The sequence below is a fragment of the Ammospiza nelsoni genome, chromosome 14, assembly GCF_027579445.1.
Source record: "Ammospiza nelsoni isolate bAmmNel1 chromosome 14, bAmmNel1.pri, whole genome shotgun sequence".
In the NCBI taxonomy this organism is placed as follows: domain Eukaryota; kingdom Metazoa; phylum Chordata; class Aves; order Passeriformes; family Passerellidae; genus Ammospiza; species Ammospiza nelsoni.
The window spans coordinates 14,227,886-14,249,896 of NC_080646.1; the positions used below are offsets into that span (position 1 = coordinate 14,227,886).

At 41.8% G+C, this 22,011-nt stretch overlaps 1 protein-coding gene across 1 annotated transcript in view; it reads left to right on the top strand.

The window, feature by feature from the left end:
* The first annotated feature begins 12,269 nt into the window (after positions 1 to 12,269).
* Positions 12,270 to 22,011, top strand: part of CHRFAM7A (CHRNA7 (exons 5-10) and FAM7A (exons A-E) fusion) — a 37,964-nt gene continuing 28,222 nt past the window's right edge. The window contains exons 1-2 of the mRNA XM_059482599.1: positions 12,270 to 12,465; positions 13,572 to 13,711. Of these exons, the coding sequence (XP_059338582.1) occupies positions 12,411 to 12,465; positions 13,572 to 13,711 (195 nt within the window). The 5' untranslated portion in view covers positions 12,270 to 12,410. The remainder of the gene's footprint in view (positions 12,466 to 13,571; positions 13,712 to 22,011) is intronic.

The following is a 22,011-nucleotide window of genomic DNA, read 5'->3' on the forward strand; positions in this document are numbered from 1 at the left end:
TCCTAAAATGAATGTGGCAGTTCCCAGTGTAAACTGCTTGCTTACCATGGTGCATGTATAATGTCTTATGTTTTGACTGCTGGTCTCCAGTGTGGTCTCCTGGTATCTTAGAATCATAGAATCATTTATTTTGGAAAAGATCATTCATTAATAACAAAATCTTAACATTTTGAGTTTCTAGTCATTGTGGACTAACAAGACAAAAAAAAATGAATATAATTTAATCATATTAGCAGTGTTTATTTTAGAAATATATCTCAATTTTCCAGAGGGAGGGGAGATATGGAAAATCCAATACTGATATAATGAGATAGAGTACAGTGGTGGGATACTGAATCTTCTGATAAATTTTGGGCTAGTTTGGGCCCATTATCTATAGCCCTGTGCCCTTTATTTCAGTAAACTACCTAGAGGTAAATATTTATATTTATCAGCTGCCCAGACTGCAATAACACCACATCATGTTAAATTAGCAAAAAAATAGAGTAAAAAAGCAACAAAGGAATTGAGTATTATTCTGACCCTGAGGCCCCACTGCCACCTGATGTCACTATTCTTGTCAGGCAAAGGCAGGCAGGCAAGCTGCATGTCTGCAAGAACTGACAGCTCTGGAAAGGATTTCAGCAGGTAGGAAGCCCCAGGGAAAGTCATACAAATGATTTCACTAAGTCAAAAAAGCATGCCTTATGGACAGCACTTGCTAAGACAAATCCATTAAGCAGGGCAAACACAGAGATTCAGTTAAGGGTGAGTCTCCTTGAGGTCTTCTGGGGATAGGCTGGCACTGCCTGACACAAGTGGGCAGGAACTCCACATGGCAAACACAGCAGGGCAAAAAGCCCTCCTGCCCTTGCATTACTGCAGCTTGCTTCCCAGTAAAGCACACTGAAGTATGAGAAACTCCACAAATAAGACATGTGTCTGACCCACAAGAGCAAAGCCCAGGCAGAGACCTGAAAACTTCATACATTTAATGTTGGCTGTGAAGCTCCTCCTGCCTATCACAGACTCCAGAGAGTCTTCACCGAGCTACAGGGGAGCAATTGAGCATCTGAGGCAAGATTTAAGCACCAGGGACAGGAGTGGAGTCACCTGCACACTGAGATAATGGTCTGTGTTTGCATCTGGAAAGCTCAAGGGAATATTATGGCATTAGGAGCAGAACAGCAAGATTTTCAGTGAGAGGATATTGCAATTGCCATTCAGAAGTAGAAGGATAAATGAGTAAAGTGCCCAGCAATGCTCACTTGAGAGCCTTTTGCTTCATGAGCAGGCAGCAGCACAAGGGAGGCCTGGAGGAACATTGGCAGAGGGTCTGGCTCTCTGGCCATGTGGTATGACTGTGACTAATTGCAAATGTTTAACAACTTCAACTCATGTATACTCTGGCTCACAGAAGCATATAGTGGTTAACACTGAAATGTCTACACATACTTATATGTGGCATCCAAAATACATCTTATATTTTGCATCTAAAAAAATTTTCCACTTTGTGTATGATGAACCTGGTTTCCATGAGCACAGAACATATTTTTAATGCTTGGCTCACCTGGGCTGTCAGATAGCTTTCTGTAACTCTGATGTTAATTTTACTACTGGCCAGCAACCCCTAGTCCCAGAACATGTTTTATTCCCCTAAGGTTTCTTGTAACAATCAGTCAGAAATCCCTATCTCTGCACAAGTTAAAAAAAATAAAAAGGCATGAAAGATATTAATGGCCCAGTTTGGTACTGATAAGAAAATACTACAAAAGAGTGTTCCAGACTGTTTTTTTCCTTTACTCAAGGCAATTTAATTTGTTTATTAATGGAGTCTGGTTAGCCAGTATCTTCAATTCACCCACTGTGGAATCTGATGGCTTCAAATTCCCAGAAGCTGAAGAGCTCTGTAAACATGCTCCTGCTGCACTCTAGTTATGTGTAAGCAAACTAACACAATTTTGCTGATAAACAATTGTCATGATAAAAAATGGTGAAACAATTATCAATTTTATAATATCCCTGTTGGATAGGGATTATAACAATTCAGGTTAGAGGAATGGCACACCATTAATTTTAGTCATGTCTCAAACTACACAGTGGAGTTCAATGTAACAGTCACTGCCAGCTCCTGCATACCAGCATTAACCATCCTCAAACACCAAACTTTCAATTAAACCATGGCAGTAAGTAAATGCTATTTATACAAAGCTTGCAGCTTGACTGTTTTACAAATGAGTATGTGGGAAGCAATGTGAAATATCAACTGATAGTTAATATTTAAATCACTGCTCATTTACACTTAAGGCAAGTTTCACTGCTATTTGCAGAGAATTTCAAAGTTTGGAATTCTGTGATTCATTTCAAGAACTTTTATAAATAACGCCCTATTATAAAGGAAAAAAATAAAACCAACTTGTTATGGATAAAACTTTCTCCCAGGAGAAAAGAATGTTTTTTAAAGACAGCAATAATTTTTTTATTCATGGAAAGAACAGATTTTTTGGTCTGACTTAAAAATGCATTTAGGAAGGGGAATGCTTCTGAAACAGATGCTTAACCTTAAAGAATCCATCCATTGATTGTACATAGGATAATCTGCAGTTAGAAGAAATAATGCCTTTGCAATGTCATCATTCACCCAGAGGGTGGTTGGGCACTGGAAGAGGCTCCCCAGGGCAGTGCTCACAGCACCAAGGCTGCCAGAGTTCCAGAGGCATTTGGCCAATGCTCTCAGACCCATAGGGACTCCTGGAGCAGTTCTGTGCAGGCAGGCCCAGGGGCTGGACTTGATGATCCTTGTGGGGCCCTCCAGCTCAGGATATTCCATGATCATATACTTTAACTAGTGGTAGTTTATGCCATACACACAAATGTGCCTTGTAATTAAGACTCAGTTCCACCAGTAATACAAGCATCAACTGAAACACTCAAACTTGCTTTTCATAGTGAATTTTGAACCCATTTCTATTAGGCACAGATAGACAGACAGGGATGCCTTTAGCACAAATGGAGAGAGAGGAGCACACTGAAGTCCTGCAAGTATTCCCAGTATTTAGTCACCAGTCTGCCTTGGACAGCTCTCCACCCATGTATTGCTCTTCTCAGAGCCTACTCCAAGTTTCCCACATGTACCTACCAGGCACCTTAATGAAACTGGGGAGCTCACAGGTTAGAGCAACAGCTTGGAATGAATCTGGGTTCCTTTTGCTAGCTCTGGACCATTAAGGTAATGAAGAGGAGATTGAGAAGCAGAACTCTGCTAAATATTTTACCAAACTTCATTTCATTTCAATCCTATTCCGCTTCAATTTAATGGAATTTTCCTAAAGGAAGACTCTCTAGAATAACGTGGTTCTAGCAAGATGTTCAAAGAGAAAAATTCAAATCCTACCTTGCTGTCATCTTCTTCCAACTTGCTCTGTGTCTCAGCCCCATCTTTGATAAGGAGATTCTAAATTTCTTCATGAGTCTTTTCTGCAGGGTCTATGCAGTCCCTGTGGAAGAAATTGGATGCATTGAAAATATCTCAGTAATTCTCATTGGTTTATGAATTACAGGAGAACATTTCCTAAATTATTAAGCTGAATATGTACTAACACCAACCAGAAAATTCTTTATGAATTCCCAGATGTGATTAAAACAAAAAAGAGCAAAGAATCCCCAAATCAGAAGTTCTGTGATTGCTTACTGTCCTAACAAAACAAACCACTAAGGTTTAATCCAAAATTCAGTTATTAACTCCTTTCATGAAAGATAAACCATATTAGCTAAGCAGATAACCAGTTCAACTCAAAAAGGGGAAAGAAGTTGAATATATATATTCAATGCTGTAATAAAGCCAGTGCTCTCAAGATAGCACTTCTATCTCTTCTGCTCCTGTCCTTAATCCTAAAACCCAGCCAGGTCCCTCAGGTGGGAAACCTATCAGCATTCCTGCCCTTTATAACCTGGGCACTTCCACATTCACAGAACAACTCTATTTTCTCCTCCTCCCAAAGGAATCCTGTCACTTCCTCTTCAAAACTAGGAAAATGCTACAATGAAAAAGAAATTTGGGGCTGAATCTAGCAATACAATGCACAACCACACAAATTGTACACCAGATAAACAGGCAGGAGGAACCCTAGAGCAGCTCAACATGAGTCTGAGGCACAGGAGGGTTTGCTGGGCTGGTCAGGAGAGAGCAGCAACAATGAGATGAGCAGTGAGCAGCAGCATGTCGCTGCCAGGCTGCAGTGCAGTGATGCAGGAGCAGCACCATGTCCCTGCCAGGCTGCAGTGCAGTGATGCAGGAGCAGCAGCATGTCCCTGCCAGGCTGCAGTGCAGTGATGCAGGAGCAGCAGCATGTCCCTGCCAGGCTGTAGGGCACTGAGGTGAGCAGTGAGCAGCAGCATGTCCCTGCCAGGCTGTAGGGCACTGAGGTGAGCAGTGAGCAGCAGCATGTCCCTGCCAGGCTGTAGGGCACTGAGGTGAGCAGTGAGCAGCAGCATGTCCCTGGGCAGTGAGGCAGGGTCACACTGACAGAGCAGGGGCCAGGTCTCTGCCACAGAGAGCCCCAAGCAGGCTGCAGCACCTGGGCCTGGCTTCCACACAGCCTGCTCAGCTGGGCTCCCTCTGCCAGGGCGAGCTGGGGAAAGTGTCCCTGTGACACATCCAGCTGGGCATCTCTGCACTTGGACATTCACAACTGGAAAATCAACAGTTTCAATGTGTCTGTTACCCAATATTTGAACTTTAACAATTAAAATTAATAGCAGTGGTAGGGTAAAGTTTTCAAGTACAGTTTGGCAATTTATTATTTATTTTATTGCAAAGATTAAAATGCAGTGACCTGCTTAGAAAACTCACTTTTAGGCATTTAAATTTATTGGGTCCCTCTAAGACTGAGGTTCCCAGGCAATCAGAATTTCTTCAGAAGGTACAACATAGGCTCTAAATCACTGCAGGGCTTTTAAAAAATGTACTATTACTAACATTTTCTTATGATCATCATCATGAAAACATTGACATTTTTGCATTATAAAAATCAGTACCACAGACAATCCATCAACAAACAGATAAATTAAATTATTACTCAAAATATTTGAGCCATCTCAGCTACTTAGAGGCTATCCTTGCAGGCTGGCATTAGCAATGTCAGTGTTGCCTCTGACCTGCCACATTGCATTATCTTCACAATTAACTGGGAATCCAGAAGAACAATTTGACCATGATAAAAAGATAGCCTTGAATTACAGCCATTAAAGAGACCCATGGAATTTTTATTTAGGCACCCCAAAAGATTTAATAGGAGTAATAGCTTCAATTAAAAATTAAGGTTTACTTATGCAAAGTAGTGAAAGCAGAAACACAAGTTTTAGGTAAGTAGATGCTCTCAAAACCAGACAAATCTCTGAAAGTTTGGTTTCATTAAAAGACATCTGGGTATCCAAACATCTCTGATTAAAAATGAACTTGAAATGAGAAAATAGAAAGCTGCTGTAAGCTTCTTTTTTTATTTGTCTGGCTCAGGTAACCGTGATAATTTTTCCCATGCTCTCATAGCATAGCAAACAGATCAAACTCTAGACCAACAGAGTTATAAAATTAAGGATTTCACTTCTTATATCTGCCCTAGCAAGATGTGCAGAAAAAGATACTTCTAGAGCTGTGTGAGGCAAAATTCTGTCTGAACATACGACATTCCAAATATGTTGGTATAATTGGCAGACAAATTTAAAGTCAGATTTTAATTTTATTTTTTTCCTATTTTTAAACTTCTAATTAGTCATTAAAATAATCAGTAGTCTAAAATTTCTCCTGCAAAACAAATGCTTAAGCAAATTCCTGAAAGCTTATCCAAGCTTGAAAAATCCTCCTACCTAATTAAAAGCATTGAAAAAACCAGACAGTTGCTTCCTCCCTCTCTGTCCCAATTCTCCCGTTTTTCATCCTGTCATAATAAAAAGACATTTTAGAAAAAAATTGTCCATAATAAATGTATGAAGTAACTGTGGTCTTATAAATCTAGTTCAAGAAAAATACACTGAAAGCAGTTTGCATTCACTCATGACTAACAAAATCCCTTTTGATGTTAGTGGAAAAGAGAGAAGTTTTATTGTGAGAGCTAACTATCACCAGAATCAAAGGCAGGTCTAATACTGGAAAAGTCTTCCCTGTGTGCCTGTGTCTGTTGTGATTGCTCACCCCCTGCTGGCTCATGAAATGGTTCCTCAGACATCTGTGCTGGGGCTGTTACTCAGTTTTTACTCTGTCAGGTTCTGCAGCACTGAGGAGAGGAGTCACAGATGACCAAGGGCTGTATTTCCTATGTGCTCTAAATCTGTGATTGCAGGACATTCATTCACCAGCGCAGCAGCCCCTTCTCTGGCTGGTCAGCAGGGGCTCGTGTTAGGGGAGTGCTGAGTGAGCTGTGCTTTGTCACTGCCCTGGCAGCCCTGCTCCTGAGCCATGCTCCTGGCACTCAGCACACCCACCTACACTGGCTTTGTAACAGGGACAGCAGCTGGGCTTTGAAACCAGCAACGAGAGGGACAAGTCCCACCGATGGTGTCACAAACAATAACAGCAAAGCCCAGCTGGAAGAGGGATCCACTACTCCCACACACTTGGCCATCCCAGCAAACCTGGGAGCCAGCAGGCGCTTTCTGCTGCTCACATTTGCTGTGTTTGGGAAATCAGAGCACAGCTGCTCCATGCTGTGCTGCCCGTGTGGAAAAACACAGCCTCCATTCCTGAGCATGGCAATCCCATCTTCAGTCCTCCAGAAACATCAATGAAGTCTGTATTTCTATAAGGGATTCAGATAAAATAGACTATATCTAGTGTATTGAGTTATTTGTTGTAAATTTTCCATCAAACCCTGTATTTAATGTAGTTTTAGTTCCTCCTCCAGAGGTCCACAGCTTTTCATCAATGGAACAATCTAGTAGCTGCTTTGAGAATTCCTTTGAGTCCAGCAAGGAATCTCATTTGAAAATCTGCCTGTCTCTAAAGGATCCACAACCTCCAAATATGCTGTGTTCTGACAACAAAAATGATTCATTTTTGTTTCCATTCTCTGAATGCTCCCATTTGCAACAGTTTCCATGCAGGACTGTCAGCAGCTGCCTGGAGAAGCATGTTGTGCTGAGCCATGACTGGCTGCTACTCTCTGATGCTGAGAGCAATGAATTCCTCTCTGAATTCCTCTCTGGATTCCTCTCTGTCTCCAGTGACTCACCAGGGCATTTGTCCTCTGCAGCCCTGCTGCTTCTCTCAGTGTGCTGTGACAGTTCAGAGGGGCAATTAGAGAAAGCACAAGGTCTCATTTCAAATAGAAGATGATAGGTGATGTTTGCTGCTGCACAGGCTTGAAAAACATCAGCTTCACCAGTGACTGCTTAAAATAAATCATACAAGAACTGGACTGATGTCCTTAGTAGCAATACTGGGACATTGTAGGAGAAGTTAGGAAGGAATATTAGGGAGTGCTGGTTTTATGCAAGGTAAGAAATACAGTTGTAAATTTGTAATCCATGCATTACAAGACAAGAAATAAAAAATTCTCCCCAAAGCCATATTAAAAATGTGTTTGATGAACTTAAACTTAACCATTAGGATTCTAAAGACCAAAATTCAGTATTCTCTAGCAGATGAGGGCACCCTGACTAGTTTTCCTTTTAGAAATCTTGACTGTAGAAATTTGGCTTTTCAATATTAAACTGTCTCATGCCCCTGCCTCAAATAAATGAATTTGCTCTCAATTTTGCTACAACATTCTGTCTTTGAAAGGGTTTGAGCTTAGCTTTATGGTCAAAAGCCTTATTAGAATGGTCTTTACAGACCAAGTGACAATTTTTGTGAAATTCATGTTAGTTATTTAAATTGCAGCAGATGGTAATTTTTTCAGGAAAGAAAAATTTCTAGTGTGTTGCTTTAGGACAAGAAAAATAAGGTTGATCTTTAGATGCTTATAGATGAGGATCTGTTAAAGCTGTAGGCCTAAAATGCAGATTTCCTATCAACTTTAATTAGCTTCTGTAAACCCTAAATTATGTAGTTATTTAAAATTAACCAGGGTGAAGAAAAGCAGTTTTGTCAACTTTCTGTTATTCACACTCATCCAAAAAGAAGGCAAAGCAACTCTGTGATGGTGATTTGTATGTCAGTGAGAAATGAATGGCAAGCCCTGAAAATGCATCAGAAGGACCTGACAGAGGCTGAAATGAGAGGAACAAGAATTCCTTACACAGAAATCAAAGTGCAAACGTGCTGAGCACGATGTCAGTGAAAACATGTGAGGTTTCTTTGGACAGAGAAAAGCACCTGTAAGGTAGATATGCTGAGAAATCTCTGTAGTTACAGCATTTGAGATGTTTCATTCACAGGAACATTGTTTAATATGCTCACGCTTTAATGTGAGTGTATGCTAACAGTAATAAAAGACAAGTATGAATTTTGAAAAATGTTTGCGTGACAGAAATAATCACAAGTCTTACTCATTAGTTATGCAGTCATCAGGGAAATTTGACAAATCCTTATTCCTCACATCTGAGCACTGTTCAGAAATACTCTCTGTAATTACTTTTTACAAAGTGGCAGGGCAGCAGCTTCGTTGTTTTTAAACAACAGAATAGTCTGTGCTCTTCCTTATCCTTCCCAATAGATGACAATTTGGGGAATGGATCATTTCCTGGAAATCACATACTGGTGTAGGAACTAAGAATTTGGGAAAGACACTGCCTTTGTGAACCTCTGTTCAAATTGGCATGTAGAGAATATAAACTTCAATCAGAAAATTAACCATATTTCAGATCAGTAATTCATCCTTCAATAGGAAGCTTAACATCAAAACTACTTGCTAACTCCTGCAAGGAAGAACCATATAATGTTTCACGACATTTATAGAAAAAAATCAAGCTTGTCACATGAACATTCTCAATCCCTGAGACTTCTCATTGGGCAAAGTCAACAACAGAGAATAACTAATAACATGGGATGCAATTACTAGGACTATCTAAAAAACCACCAAACAGCTAACAAATAAAGAGGTACTTTAATTCAAATAACATTCAAGAAAATGTGGGCATCTAACATGTGCTGTAAGCTACCATTTAAAATCCTAGCCTACTGTACCTATTTCTCTAAAAAGAAGAAAAAGAAGATTATTTTCTGATATGGAGCCTCAGGTCATTGCAATTGCACAATAATTAGATCAAAGTCAGAAAGTGCTGCAGTCACTGCAGATGGATACAGTACAAGATGGTCACTTCTTCACTATCAGCCTCTTCTCAGGTCTATTTTATCGTCTTCTGCCACAGCAGGAAGATGCATGATTTTGTTTATCTGAAAATCTATTCAAAGAGAAAAAGGGGATAATTCTCTTTTTCAGTTCTGTGATATTATAAACCTTGGGCAACTGCAACATCTGGTAATGACTGCACGAGTCTTTCTGAACAATCTTCAGTCCCTGGCTGTTTTCACTGACCAACACATGAGATTAGCCCTGTAATCTGAACAAGGAGGACAGTCTGGGTATAAACAAGCATCTTACAGTCATGGGGAGGGTCACTTCTATAGACACCCTAATTCGGAATCCTGTAGCTGTTTCTCTAGCAGCTCTGTGCCTCTCTCAGACTCAAAATAGACCTGACATAGCACTTGAATGAAGTCTTTTGCACATTGACTTACTTACTTCTTTGCTTATCAGATAAAGAAGCAATAGACAGCACATTGGTACTAGATCCACACTATTAGCACACACCTTGATATATGTGACCTGATCTGAGCATAACGTTGTGTCCTTGAGCAATTGGTTATTCACAAACAGACAGACACACAACTGGCTGTTTCTAATCATGCCCCATGTAGGTGAGAAACAAACTGACATTAAGGGCTTGTTTATTTTCTGGCAAACACCCAGCTGTGTTGGGAAGGTGTGCTGGGAGACTTACAATGGTTTCTAGGGCCTGTAATTGTAGAGTGAACTCCCATTCATCACTGTGTCTAAGAAGGTATGATGTAGTAATTCAGTAATTTACTTCAGTAATTTTTTTAACCTTTCTTTGCTAGTACCTACACAATATCTATAAATGTTTGTGAAATTAACTTTTATCAGTTAGGATGTCTACAGAATGCAGATAAGACTTTTTCCTGCCATTTTTGTGCATTCACAGCAGAATCTCTGACTTAAAAGGTAAAACCTTTAGTAAGAATGCACCTGATTGAACAGAGTTTAATTAAGGAGTTGAGGCGCTGATTGCTATTAAAGAATATCAAAATTCCTGAAGTGCCTATAAATTTCAATCTGCTAACATCAGATGAAAACAAGACTGCTGCAAACCATATAAATCAAGATTTACAAAAGAATCAATTAAAATTATTTCCTCACTTATACTAAGGAATTTGGGATTTCAGCACCATCCCCTGAAGATTTTACCTTTTGAGACCTTGGGCTGTGCATGGTATTGACCCTTTCATCACAGAGGGGTGAAGCCCTTGTCAACAAAGCCAAGTGTAAAGCAAAAAAATGAGCCAACAGTAGAGGTCAGCCATGAACTATAGATTTCCTCTCCAAATTTCTTGCCTGAACAATTCATGCTGTTTACTGAACACCCAAAAATATCTGGGACACCTGTGCCAAAACAGCAGTGAATAACAGTAGAAGAAGAAAAGAAAATGAGTCCTTTCCAAAATGAGACAAGGCAAAAATCCAGACACTAAGAGCACTGCCACAGGAAGGCTGAAGTACGAATTAATAATAACACTTGTTTTTTCTGTGAATAACACAAAGCTCCCCTAGCAACTTGCTCTTGTCTGCTGGCAGGTCCAAGAAAGGTCAATATCTCATGGAAAAAAACCCAACCAAAACGCAAGAAACCAACAGCTATTACTTGGCTTTTGGAGAGTTAACTTTACCACTTGCTGGTTTCTACTACCCCTTGGTAAAGTTGTCTGGCACGTTGGCTCATTTGAAAAGAGGAAGGTTGCAGTCCTGCTGTATGTGACAGCTGGAACACATGATGTGCCAATTGCTGAACTACTCAGGTTGCCCCAAGATGCATGTGCTTTTGTGCTCAACATTTAAAAATATTTAAACAGTAGCTACATAAATTAGGTCAGTGCTTAAGCAGAAACAGATAACCAGAATTTTTAAAGCTGAAAATTAACATGGGCTAAATAAACTGCTGTTTGACAGTCATTTGGAAAACAAGCACTTAGTTATCTCTTGCAAATGACAACTTTCTTCAATATCATTCGTTTTAAAGTGCAGCTGCCTAGGACATTCATTTAATGTAGCAACTGGATTTGAAGGGCAGGGATTTGGGCTGAAAGAAATAACCCATCCTTGGTGTCAAAATTGCACTTAGAGCTGCAGATGGGAACCAGACAATCAACAAAATGCCCTGAATTTTCTAGGCCTGCTTTCCAACTGCGGTGCATTATACCTGTACCAGGCAGGAGCTCAGCCACCATTTTACTGTCACGTGTTTGTCAAGCACTAAACGCAATGTCCCTTGGCCAAGGCTTTTTCCCCCATATCTAGACAAAACATCCAGCACCTGAACCCCCAGCCCTGCATCTCTGCTGGGGATTTAACAGTCATGTGTGCAACATCATTGTGGCCATTGCTCGTCATACCTAGATGTGACCTAAGCCAAGCTGCTGAGGCGAGCAAGGACTGGCCCTGCCCTTGTCCATGCCCCGGCTGCCTTTCCCTAGCGCTGCCCTCCTCGGCCCCGGCAGGGGTTATCCTGCTCGGGCCACTCCGCTGCCCTTTGAACTAATTCGCCTCTCTCAGAACAGCAGCAACCGCCGCCGATGGTGAAGGAGGATGACCTGTGCGAGGAGTAGCGGGGAGCGGCGGGGGGCTCGGCCGTGGCTGATGCCCTTGGGCTTTTGGGGCAGTGCAGGCGGCGTGCGCTCCCCGGGGCGGTCGGGCCGGCTCCCCTCCCCTGCTCTCCCGTCCCCGAGCAGCCGGGGCTCCCCGCGGTGCCGCTGCGGGCTCGGGGAGGGCAGGGGGCGCGGGCGGGCGCGGCTGCCCGCCAGGGGAGGGGGCCGCCCCCGCTCTCGGCTCTATAATGCCGAGGCCCCCTCGCCCAGCCGCGCCGCATCGCTCCGGCTGCTGCAGCAGCCTGAGAGCGGCTCCGCTCCCTCCCCTCCGGCCCGGAGACGCTCGAGGATTAGGGAAGGGAGGGAAATCCATCAGGCGAGAGGCAGGTCGGGGAGGCGGGCCGTCAGCATCCCTCCGCTCCGCCCGGGCCGGCGGCGCCGTAGGGCGAGCTCCGGTGCGGGCGCAGGAAGGGGCCGAGCTGCCGGAGGTGCCCGGGGCGCCGGCGGCTCCCAGCGGCCCGGATCCGCGGCCGGGGGCTGGCGGGGCTCGGCGGCGGGAGAAGCCGCCGCTGCTGTCGGCGTGTCGGTCGCTCGCAGCGCCGGCTCTCCCGGGATGGGCCTCCAGGAGCTGGCGGTGTGGCTGCTGGCGGCGGCGGGGCTCGTGCGCGGTGAGTGGGCGCCGGCCCCGCGGGCAGCGCCGGGAGCCGCGGCGGGGCGGGTGGGTCGGGGCAGCCCCGGACGCTCCCGGCACGGCGCCTCTCCGGCCCCGGCCGGCCCCTTTTGCCCTCTGACAGCCTCGGGGGCTCGTCCCCGTCCCGGGCCGCGCTGAGGGCTGGCCAGAGCTGGGACCTGCCGGGAAGGGACACGGGAGAAGGACTGTGGGGATGGGGAACCGAACTCTGTCAAGGGATTTAAATGGTGCATGTCCCAGGGCAGGGGCTGCGGCTTTTTGTGGGGCGAGTTAAGGACGAGAAAACCGGGAAGAGGGAGGGCGGTCTGGAGTGGGACAGGGAGGTCTCACGTCCAGAGAACCTGTTCGTACCCTGTCGCACATTCTCCTTCATTCGAAAACTGCCTCTGTCCCTGGACTACTCTGCTCCATTCATGTAGACCTACTCCTTCTCTCCACAGAAAGACGGCAGAATAAACATCCTCCCTGGATTTGAAGTGGAAAAGGACAGAAATCCCCAAATATTAGCATGTATATTAATGTGGTGTCTATCATCTCTGCCAGGAACACCCTACCCCACTTCATTTCTAACTGCATGAGCAGAGAACAAAGTGGAGTGTATTTGCCCCAAAGAGTTCTCTGTCTGAAGCAGCCCCAGAGCAGTGTTCAGTCTAACCTGTGGCCATTTTTTTCCCCATTGTCTTGCTGATGCCTTCTGCCGTAATTCTGTTCTGCTTTTCTGGTTATAGCTATGCCAGGACAGGTGTCAAACCACAGCTACTGTATTTGCTCTTCATCATTTCTTGCTGCTGGACCGAAGGGTGTATACATTGAGAAAGCACCCTTAGCATTTAGAATGTATCACTCCTCGCCAGTCAAGAAATGATCAAAGAGGTAATTTCCCCTTATAGGCTGGGATGAACATTTGTGATTAGGATTTTGTTGTAGTAGCTAATGAACTATTTTAAACACAGTGGCATTTTTTCTGGGAATGCAGCAGGTGTAATAATAGATACATAATATCTGATAGGAGTAAAAAAGCATGCCTGAGCTTTTTCTGATGTAGACTCCTTATTATTTATCTTTTTATTCCTGTATCCAAAGAATCTCTGCAAGGAGAGTTCCAAAGGAAGCTTTACAAGGAGCTGCTGAAAAATTACAATCCTTTGGAGCGACCAGTTGCAAATGATTCCCAGCCACTCACTGTCTATTTCACTCTCAGCCTCATGCAGATCATGGATGTGGTAAGTCTGTAACCTTCTAGGAACCTGTTTTAAAGGGTGGATTTTCCCTTCCTAGAAGGGACATTTGAGATAGCAAAGGAATTACAAGAAATTGGAAAGCACAGCTAATTCAAAACACAATGCCAAATTTTGTCTGCATCTTTAAAGAACTAAACTTAGAAGTATCATTTACCTATTTCTTAGATCTCTTCTCAGAAATTCCCAACATTTTTAGCAGTGGAAAATATTTCAAGGGGAGCTCAAAATGCACACTTTGCCTTTCAATCTTTAACTGTGCTTAGAACCAACTTGCAGTATAGTCTTGGGAGGGACTTGCAAAACCAAAGTTCTTAATTTCTGGTAGTCACTTAAGAGCTGCCTATTTTGGAGGATGGAGGGGAGGGGAAATCCCACCAAAATCCAAGTTGTGTTATTTCCTTTGGTATGTAGACAAGAGTGCTACATTCTATATGCTTAAATAGCTACTGTATTTTACAACCACACTTGACTGGTATATCAGTAGGTATTTCTGTGCTGTGCTTGTACAATGTACTGCAGGATATTTTTGGGTTCAAATATGACTAATTTAAGCTTCACTCTGTCACAGTGGCACAGAGATGCAACTCAGCATATAAGCAGGTTTACAGTATTTATCTTTACTGAATTCAACTAGCTATGACAATTAATAAGGAAGTTAAAGTCTTAAAAATGTACTTAACCTCAAAATTCCAATCTCTTCCTATCAGATGCCTAAAGTTCAAGACAGAGTTAATTTGTTCTGGAGTTGTCAAATTTAATTAAAACCCATAAAAAATGAAAGGAAAATATCCACAGATCACTAGCCAATCTGGGTGTAGTCAATGACTGGCAGTCTTGGCTAATATGATTCAAAAGGGAGCTTTTGATCCTATGTCCCTCTCAAGAACCACCCTTCACAGTCAGTCAGAAACCTTAGGTATTTTAGCTGGCTGTTTAGTTACAGCTCATTCTGCTTGCCATAAAACTCACTGCATTTCTTTTTCTGAGATCTGGGATTGACAACCAAAGAAAGAAATCAACCATGAAGTAAATTAAGCTTCATGCTATAAAACAAATGAGTTTTATTCATTGTCAACAAGAAGCAAATGCTGGTGGGAATGACAGCTACTTGCAATAACAATTACTGGTTTAACAAGCTAGAAACAAAACATGTCACCATCACACTTTCCTGTAGTTTATATATTCACTTTAATGGCTTCTCAGCTGATAGCCACTGAGTGTAATTGGGAGTTAGACCTCTCCAGAGCCAATCCATCAAATCCCTGCCAGAACAGATTGAGCCAGGCTGGATCCTGGTTGCTGCTATTCCTTAGGTGAAGTCTCTTCCATTCTACTCTGACTTTGCTGACAGGAAAAGGGAGATGATATATGAAATATTTTCTAAATACAATTGATGTTTCCTACCTTGTATTTCTAGTTTTAAGCTCTCCTATTAAAACTAGACATTTTCTACCCCATGGTTTTAGATATGTGTTTCTTTTGATGGTATTGTGCATTAATATGCATGCTAGTATCAGCAGTACATAATGAGGGATCTGTAAGTGCCAATTGCCCCAGCTTAGTGGAGTTCACTAGAAAATAGAATTAATTAATTGTCTAATGAGAATACAAGCTGGCATAGTAAATTATACAAAATGTTTCTAAATGGGGAGGAAAAGCAGGGGCAGCATCAGAAATATGCAGTTTGTGGATGTATTACTGAAGATGAGAACTAGGAAACTAAGGGAGTGTTTAGAGAAGAAGTGGGAGTACATGGTAGGCCTGAGATACAGCAAAAGAATTCAGAAGAGAGGTGGAATTTAGATGGAAGAGGATGGAATGCAAAATGGAAAGTAAGAGGTTTGAAAAAGTGGACTTCAAAAGGAAAAATCTGAAAGAGACAAAGCCTACAGCATACCTTAGAGGAAGGAGAGGAAGAGGGGCTAATGGATGGTCATAGCTTCAGCACAATGGCAGTAAAAAATAAAAAATAGGATGTAGATAAGCTATTTATTTTTCTCTACTTCTCACCTCATGGAAATCCCTCAATCTGCACATAAAACTGGTCTGTGGCTTCTGTTTTTCTGGTATTTTTTTCAGTGCTGGCATGGAATCTTAACATAACTTAGGCTTAGGAAAATTTCCAGTGTATACAGTTTCAAAAAACAGATTATTGAAGTATACTGATATAATTTCCACAGAGAAAAAAATTACAGCCACCACATTTTGAAACACTGTATGGAGGTAAATACCTTCTAACAGTGTTGTTTTCTCTTGTAACATCCATCTCAATAATAGTATCAGAGAACATTCAGCCACTGCCTATTGGTTTGGAGGGAACACTAGGAATAGATACAGCAGCAGTGCTTTTCCTACTGTGCTACATCTCATACAGAACAGTAAATGAATGGCACAGAAAAACAAATGCAGTGAGCATGAGGGTGTGAGGTTTGTGCCTAGCCTAGCATTTTTACAATAGATATATCTGTATCAACTGTAAGTTAATACAATTCAGAGAAAGTATCAGAGGGTATTTCATCCCCAAAAGCCAGAAGATGAAACCTTAGAAATTAAGTGGCCACACATTTATACTGCAAATGACTGCTCTGAGACACAAGTATGAAGAACTGGAATACACTGAGGTATACAGTGATAGTTCAAACAATTTTTACTGCTACCTAAATGAGTACAAAAATCACAATCTTATTTTAGTTTGGACAGGGCCTCTAGAGGTCATCTTGTCCACTCCTCTACTGCAAAGATGTCTTAAATGGATCATGTTACTCAGGACTGTGTCAGGTCAAGTGCTGACCACTTTGACAGTCTTCCTGGCTCCTGTCCAGGAGTCTCCACAACATTCCTGGGCAGTCAGTATTCCACTACCATCATGGTAGATTTTTTCTAACATCTAAGCATAACTTCATATTTTTCAACTTGGGAACAGTACAAAACAATTCTAGAAAAAATGAGACATCTTTTATTCAGGAAAATAATAATAAAAGATACTTTTGTTGAAGTATTCCAGATATCTTGGCCATTTGCAGCAAGGTGTGTATATTTCTGAATAACATAGCAGAAAGCTAGAGAATGAAATTTTGGTAACCCCACATGTCAGAACTATTTCTTTGAGTGGCTGTCAATGGTTCACTCTCAATATATAAGGTTTTCAGCTTTCTGTCTGGAATCTAGAATCTTTACCAGCTTTCTATATGGAACATGGGGCAGCAATTTGGGAGTGTCATGAGCTGATCTCAGCCTTTGCCACTGAAGAAATCTGAGTTCTGGGCTCATGCTCCCACAGGTTTGGCTTGCACCACTGCCTCTCTGAGTGAGAATTACCTTATCCTTTTTTGAGGGGTCAGTTCTCTACATGACCTGTACTTTGGGCTTAGATTAGCTTAAACTGCTCACAAAACCGCCTGTGGTGGTTCTTCACTTAACAAGTCATATGTTTCAAAAAATATAAGTGAGCTCTATCTGTGATTCAAGTTGCAAAACTTGGGAGAATTCTGGATCAATACCACCTTACTTTGTGATTCTTCAACAAGACTCATGGTGACAAACATTTTGGTGGGTATGAGTGTGGCCATTTTGATCTACTCTGATCATAAATTAGTTAATTTTTTTAGAATAAATATTTAATAATTTATTTAAGAAAGTTGAATTAAGCTACTTATCTACATGAATATTCAAATTCTCACTTATGTTGCATAACACTACTTAGGAATCTTTCATGGTTCTTGAAGACACTTGCTGGCTAATTTAATAATTTACTACACAACAGTTTTTGCTTATTTTCCAGTTTCTCCTGTTCCTTTTTTTAAAAACTTCTAGTTAGGGGAAAGAAAAGCACTGAATAGTTGTTCGTGTGTAGTAAGCAGCAGCAGAATCTCAAGGGAAATCCTGTTCCTTTAGGCTGTTCAACTCACTTCTGCAGACCAAAAGATAAATGAAAGCATGCAAACTTTCTTACATTTATCTGAACTTAGTCAAAGTTTGCTTATCCTACATTGCCCTTGGTTACTTGCATGACTTAGTTTTATATATTCAAGGGCTTTTGTCCTTGTTTTGTGTTACCCAGTGAAGCGATCCAGCTGACTACAATGACTTACATACAAGGCTTTGCAAAGCCTCTGCATAAGGATCTGCAATTCAGTGTTTGCAATCCAATACCCCAGACCCACTGGGCAAGACAGTAATGTCAAATATCTTGAAATTTTGAAAAGAAAATTATACTGTCATTCAAAGAAGCATAACAGCTTCTGTAAAGAAATAGACTATAAATCAAACATCTTGTCTGCCAAAAAAGGGGAAAAAAAAAGAATTTTAAATCTGGAAAACTAATAAAAACAACCAAATCAAGAGGCTCATTGAAAAATGGTGCTAATGAAGTTCTTAAGTTGTTTATCAGACCTCAGCAGCCTCTTTGCAAACAATAGCTGTGGCAGAAGCTCATCAGATCTGCATTATTCTTTTAATTTTAACATTCATTAGAAAAACAGGGAGAAATTGTTTGCACTTTCATCTTGCAGCCATTCCCATTGCACCATAATTTATTCCTGAGAGTTTAGAAAACTAGAAAGGTGCTGGGATGTGCCTTCTGATATTTTTAGTTAGTTTAATAGCATGAAAGTTACTGGATTATAACAGAAAACAGAGTATTCTATTTTTCCATGAAATCTGAAGAACAGATCAGACAAGAGTCTAAAATATTCTTATAATTGCTCTACTTTAACAAGCAGACAACACCTCTCCTTACCCTAGTGTGGTGAGATGTTAATATATTAACAGAAGCTGCAACCTTATTTCTGTGATATTTGTCCATCTTTCCTGTGCTTCTAAAGATCTCCTGGATTTTTTAACTCTTCTGTCAGCATTTTACTTAGTCTTCTCAAACAGGGTTTAGGTCTGGAAAGATATTTTAAACACAGGAGGATGTGTAGGATGGAATGGGAAGCAATGAATGTACACTAATTAAAGGCAGTTTGCAGGAAGGAAAAAAGGACTGACTAAAGGCTATAAAAAACCCTCCTGATAATAGTTCACTTGAGGACATTGGAGTTGTCCATTGTATGTGAAAATCAGAACTTATATTCTGCTTTCTGGTTCCACAGGAGAGATGTTTGGAACTTTTCTGTAATATGAATCAGCTGGGGTTTTTCTGTTTGTATTGGTTTTCTTTCGGAGCGAAGCAGTTTCTCAGACCTTATTCTTTGTGACATAATCAGTTTGAATAATAAAAACTCAGTACCTCATATTTTGTTCTCTAACTGCATTGGTATGGACACCCCATTAACTTAAAAAGTGACTAAACATCTACTTCTATGTCAGTTGAAAAGGGCTTGTAACCTTCCTGTGAAAAGCATGGCTGAGGTGCTAGGAAACAGATTCCTCTGTGACACTGCTGCAGAGCACAGGGACCACCACATAAAGCCTTCACACTTTTGCTCAGGGCTTCTTACTAAAACAACAGAACCTGCAAAGTCACATCATCTAGTAATTATTAGTAGTCCTCAGTAATCAGCTAATGAAACAAAATTACAGTGCAAGATGTAATTCCTGGGAGTCAGATCTGGATAATACTTGGTCTTATACAAAGCTTTGAATTTATAGAAGTTTGGGACTGAAATGAATATACTCCTTGTAATATTGGTTGTTAATATAACCCTTGTAATAAAAAAGTTGTTCCTTTTTTCAAAAAGACTGTCATGTTCAAGTGTGAGATGATAGAGGATGTCACTATTTGATACACAAGTTCACATGCTTTGTTTTGACCAATATGGATCAGCTTGTTATGATCTGTGGTAATTTGCTTGGAAAGATGGAAAGACCCATATTTCTTCAGAAATGTTCTTGCCTTTGGCTAGTGGAGAATCTGGCTCCCTGCAGTACCAGTGCTAGTTAATCCTTGGCTAGTGGAGGATCTGGCTCCCAGCAGTACCAGTGCTAGCTGAGCACTCCCAGCCCTGGAGCTGCTGGGTGCTTTCCCTGCTGCTGCTTTCCTGGGAGAGCCATGGGCTGTCCCAGCCCGAGCTGCCCTGGGTGCAGGGCTTGGTGTCTGCTCCCACAGAGCAGTTCCCTGCTCCACAAACCTGCTGTTCCTTGGGAAAGCCCCTTCAGTTCCCTGCTCCACAAACCTGCTGTTCCTTGGGAAAGCCCCTTCAGTTCCCTGCTCCACAAACCTGCTGTTCCTTGGGAAAGCCCCTTCAGTTCCCTGCTCCACAAACCTGCTGCCCCTTGGGAAAGCCTCTTCTGCTGTGCACGAGGGGAGCTGCCTTGGTTGCTCCTGGGTTTGGTTTGCCTCTGACTGCAGTGTCACCATGCACGAGAAGGGAGTTCAAATGCAGGTGGCTGCCCCTGCAGAACACATTTCTTTTCTGGGAAGGCTTCTGGAAGTGCTGTGGGAGGATGCTGTGGGCTGGGTGAATTATGTGGGGAAAAGCAACTCCCAAGTAACCATCACGGCCCCAGCCCCAGTGCTGTGGTGTGATCTGTGTGGGTCTGTAAGTTGGCAGGAATGTGCTGCAGCAATTTTGGGGATGATGGCAAGGGAAGGCAGGAAATGCTGCTAAAGCAGTGTGGTATTTCTGTTCCTGTCCTGTCTGCTCAGGGCTGCATTCTCAGTGCCCTGTGGATACAGTGCCTACTTTTCTCTCAGCAAAGCACACCCTATCAAAAGTTTCCAGTCATTTACAAATCTAATATTGCTGACAGCAGCTGAACAAAGTATTGTCAATGGACTGGAAGCAAACAATTCTGTATCTCTGAGCAGCATATTAACATAAATACATTCAAATGTTAATTACTTCAAATGTTAATTACTTCAAATTTGGATGATACAGATGTGAAGTCTTCAGTTTGTCCTGAACTCTTCACCATATTCAGTAGCTTAAATAGACCACTAAATAATCCAACTGTTCCCAGTCTGAATATATATGTGAGTTACAAAAATGGAAAAGAAAGAAAAGAAAGGAAGGAAGAAAGAAAGATCTCACAATGGGTAGGCAGGAGGGACTCTATTTGTACAAGGACTTATGTAGAAAAATAAATCTTTTAAAATTCACTTAGAATTTTAATTACTTAAATAATTTACTTTAATGTGTTAACCAATTTATTTTTAATTTATTCAAAATTAAAAGATTTATTTTCCAAGAATAACCAGAAGCAGCCTGGAAGACATGTCTATTCAGATTTAACCTTCACTTGTGCTTGCATTTTCATGCCTGTTACTGCAACTAGAATTTGATTTGTAAAAAGGAAAGGCTGGTAACCCTGGCTTCAACAACAGCTAACTGTGAAGCACTAAGAGCGTGGCATGAAGCCATGTGCTGCTCACTGGCAGCAAGATAAGAATATGATATTCATCCAGTTCATCTCTCCCAAATCTTCTGGTAGTGATGGGAGGCCACATTTGCATGGTTTATAATCCTGTCTCCTCATTCCCTGTGTGCTCCTCGGAAAAAAACTCCCCTGAAGGGAAGATGATCAATAACCCTGTGCAGACCTGGGGGACCCAGGCACATGTTTAATCACACAGCACTGCTACTTTGCACTTTTGTTGGCTTGTTTTCTGTGTTCAGTCAGAAGTGTTTGCACATTTCTGTGCTCAGCATCCCCTTAATTACTCTCAGTAACTACACAGGTTTAGGGTTTGAGAGGAAGGCAAGAAGGAAGGAATGAGGCCTCTTACCCACCATCTCCAAAACTACTAAATGCAACAATGAGAACAGAAAAAGTAATGAGCGCTGACAGAGCTCAAGAAATTCAGATGAGCATTTTTATGGATTTTGGAGTGCTCACTCCATCTCTGTCCCCACAGACAGAAATAATCTTGTCACAGAGGAGAATTTGCTCTTTTGTGCTGTGGGAAAAGCAGCCTGAAGGACCATGTAGGTGTTCTGACATTTCAGTCATGACGCTTGTTGCATTTGTGAAGAAACAGAGCTACGGCTGATTTCCATCAAAGTGTTCCTCTCAGCTAAGCTCAGTTAGTCAGTGCCTCTGTAAGTGATTCTCCACAGGCATATCAGAGAAGTGGGGACAGTATGGATTTTCATGGAAAGCAGGAAAGGAAGACCCTTAAGAGGACTCTCAAATGTGTCCATCAGAGGATGGGTGAGGAATAACTGGAACCTGTGTAATACGACTCATCTTCTTGAGTTATTGAAGTGTCTTAGCAATACTTCTGTGTCAAGAGTTGCAGAGACATTCAGAAGGATAAACAATGCATTTTGTACTCTGCCCTTCCCCAGAAAGTTTTTTAATTTCTATGGTGATGCCTGTGCTCAATCCTAGATTGACCA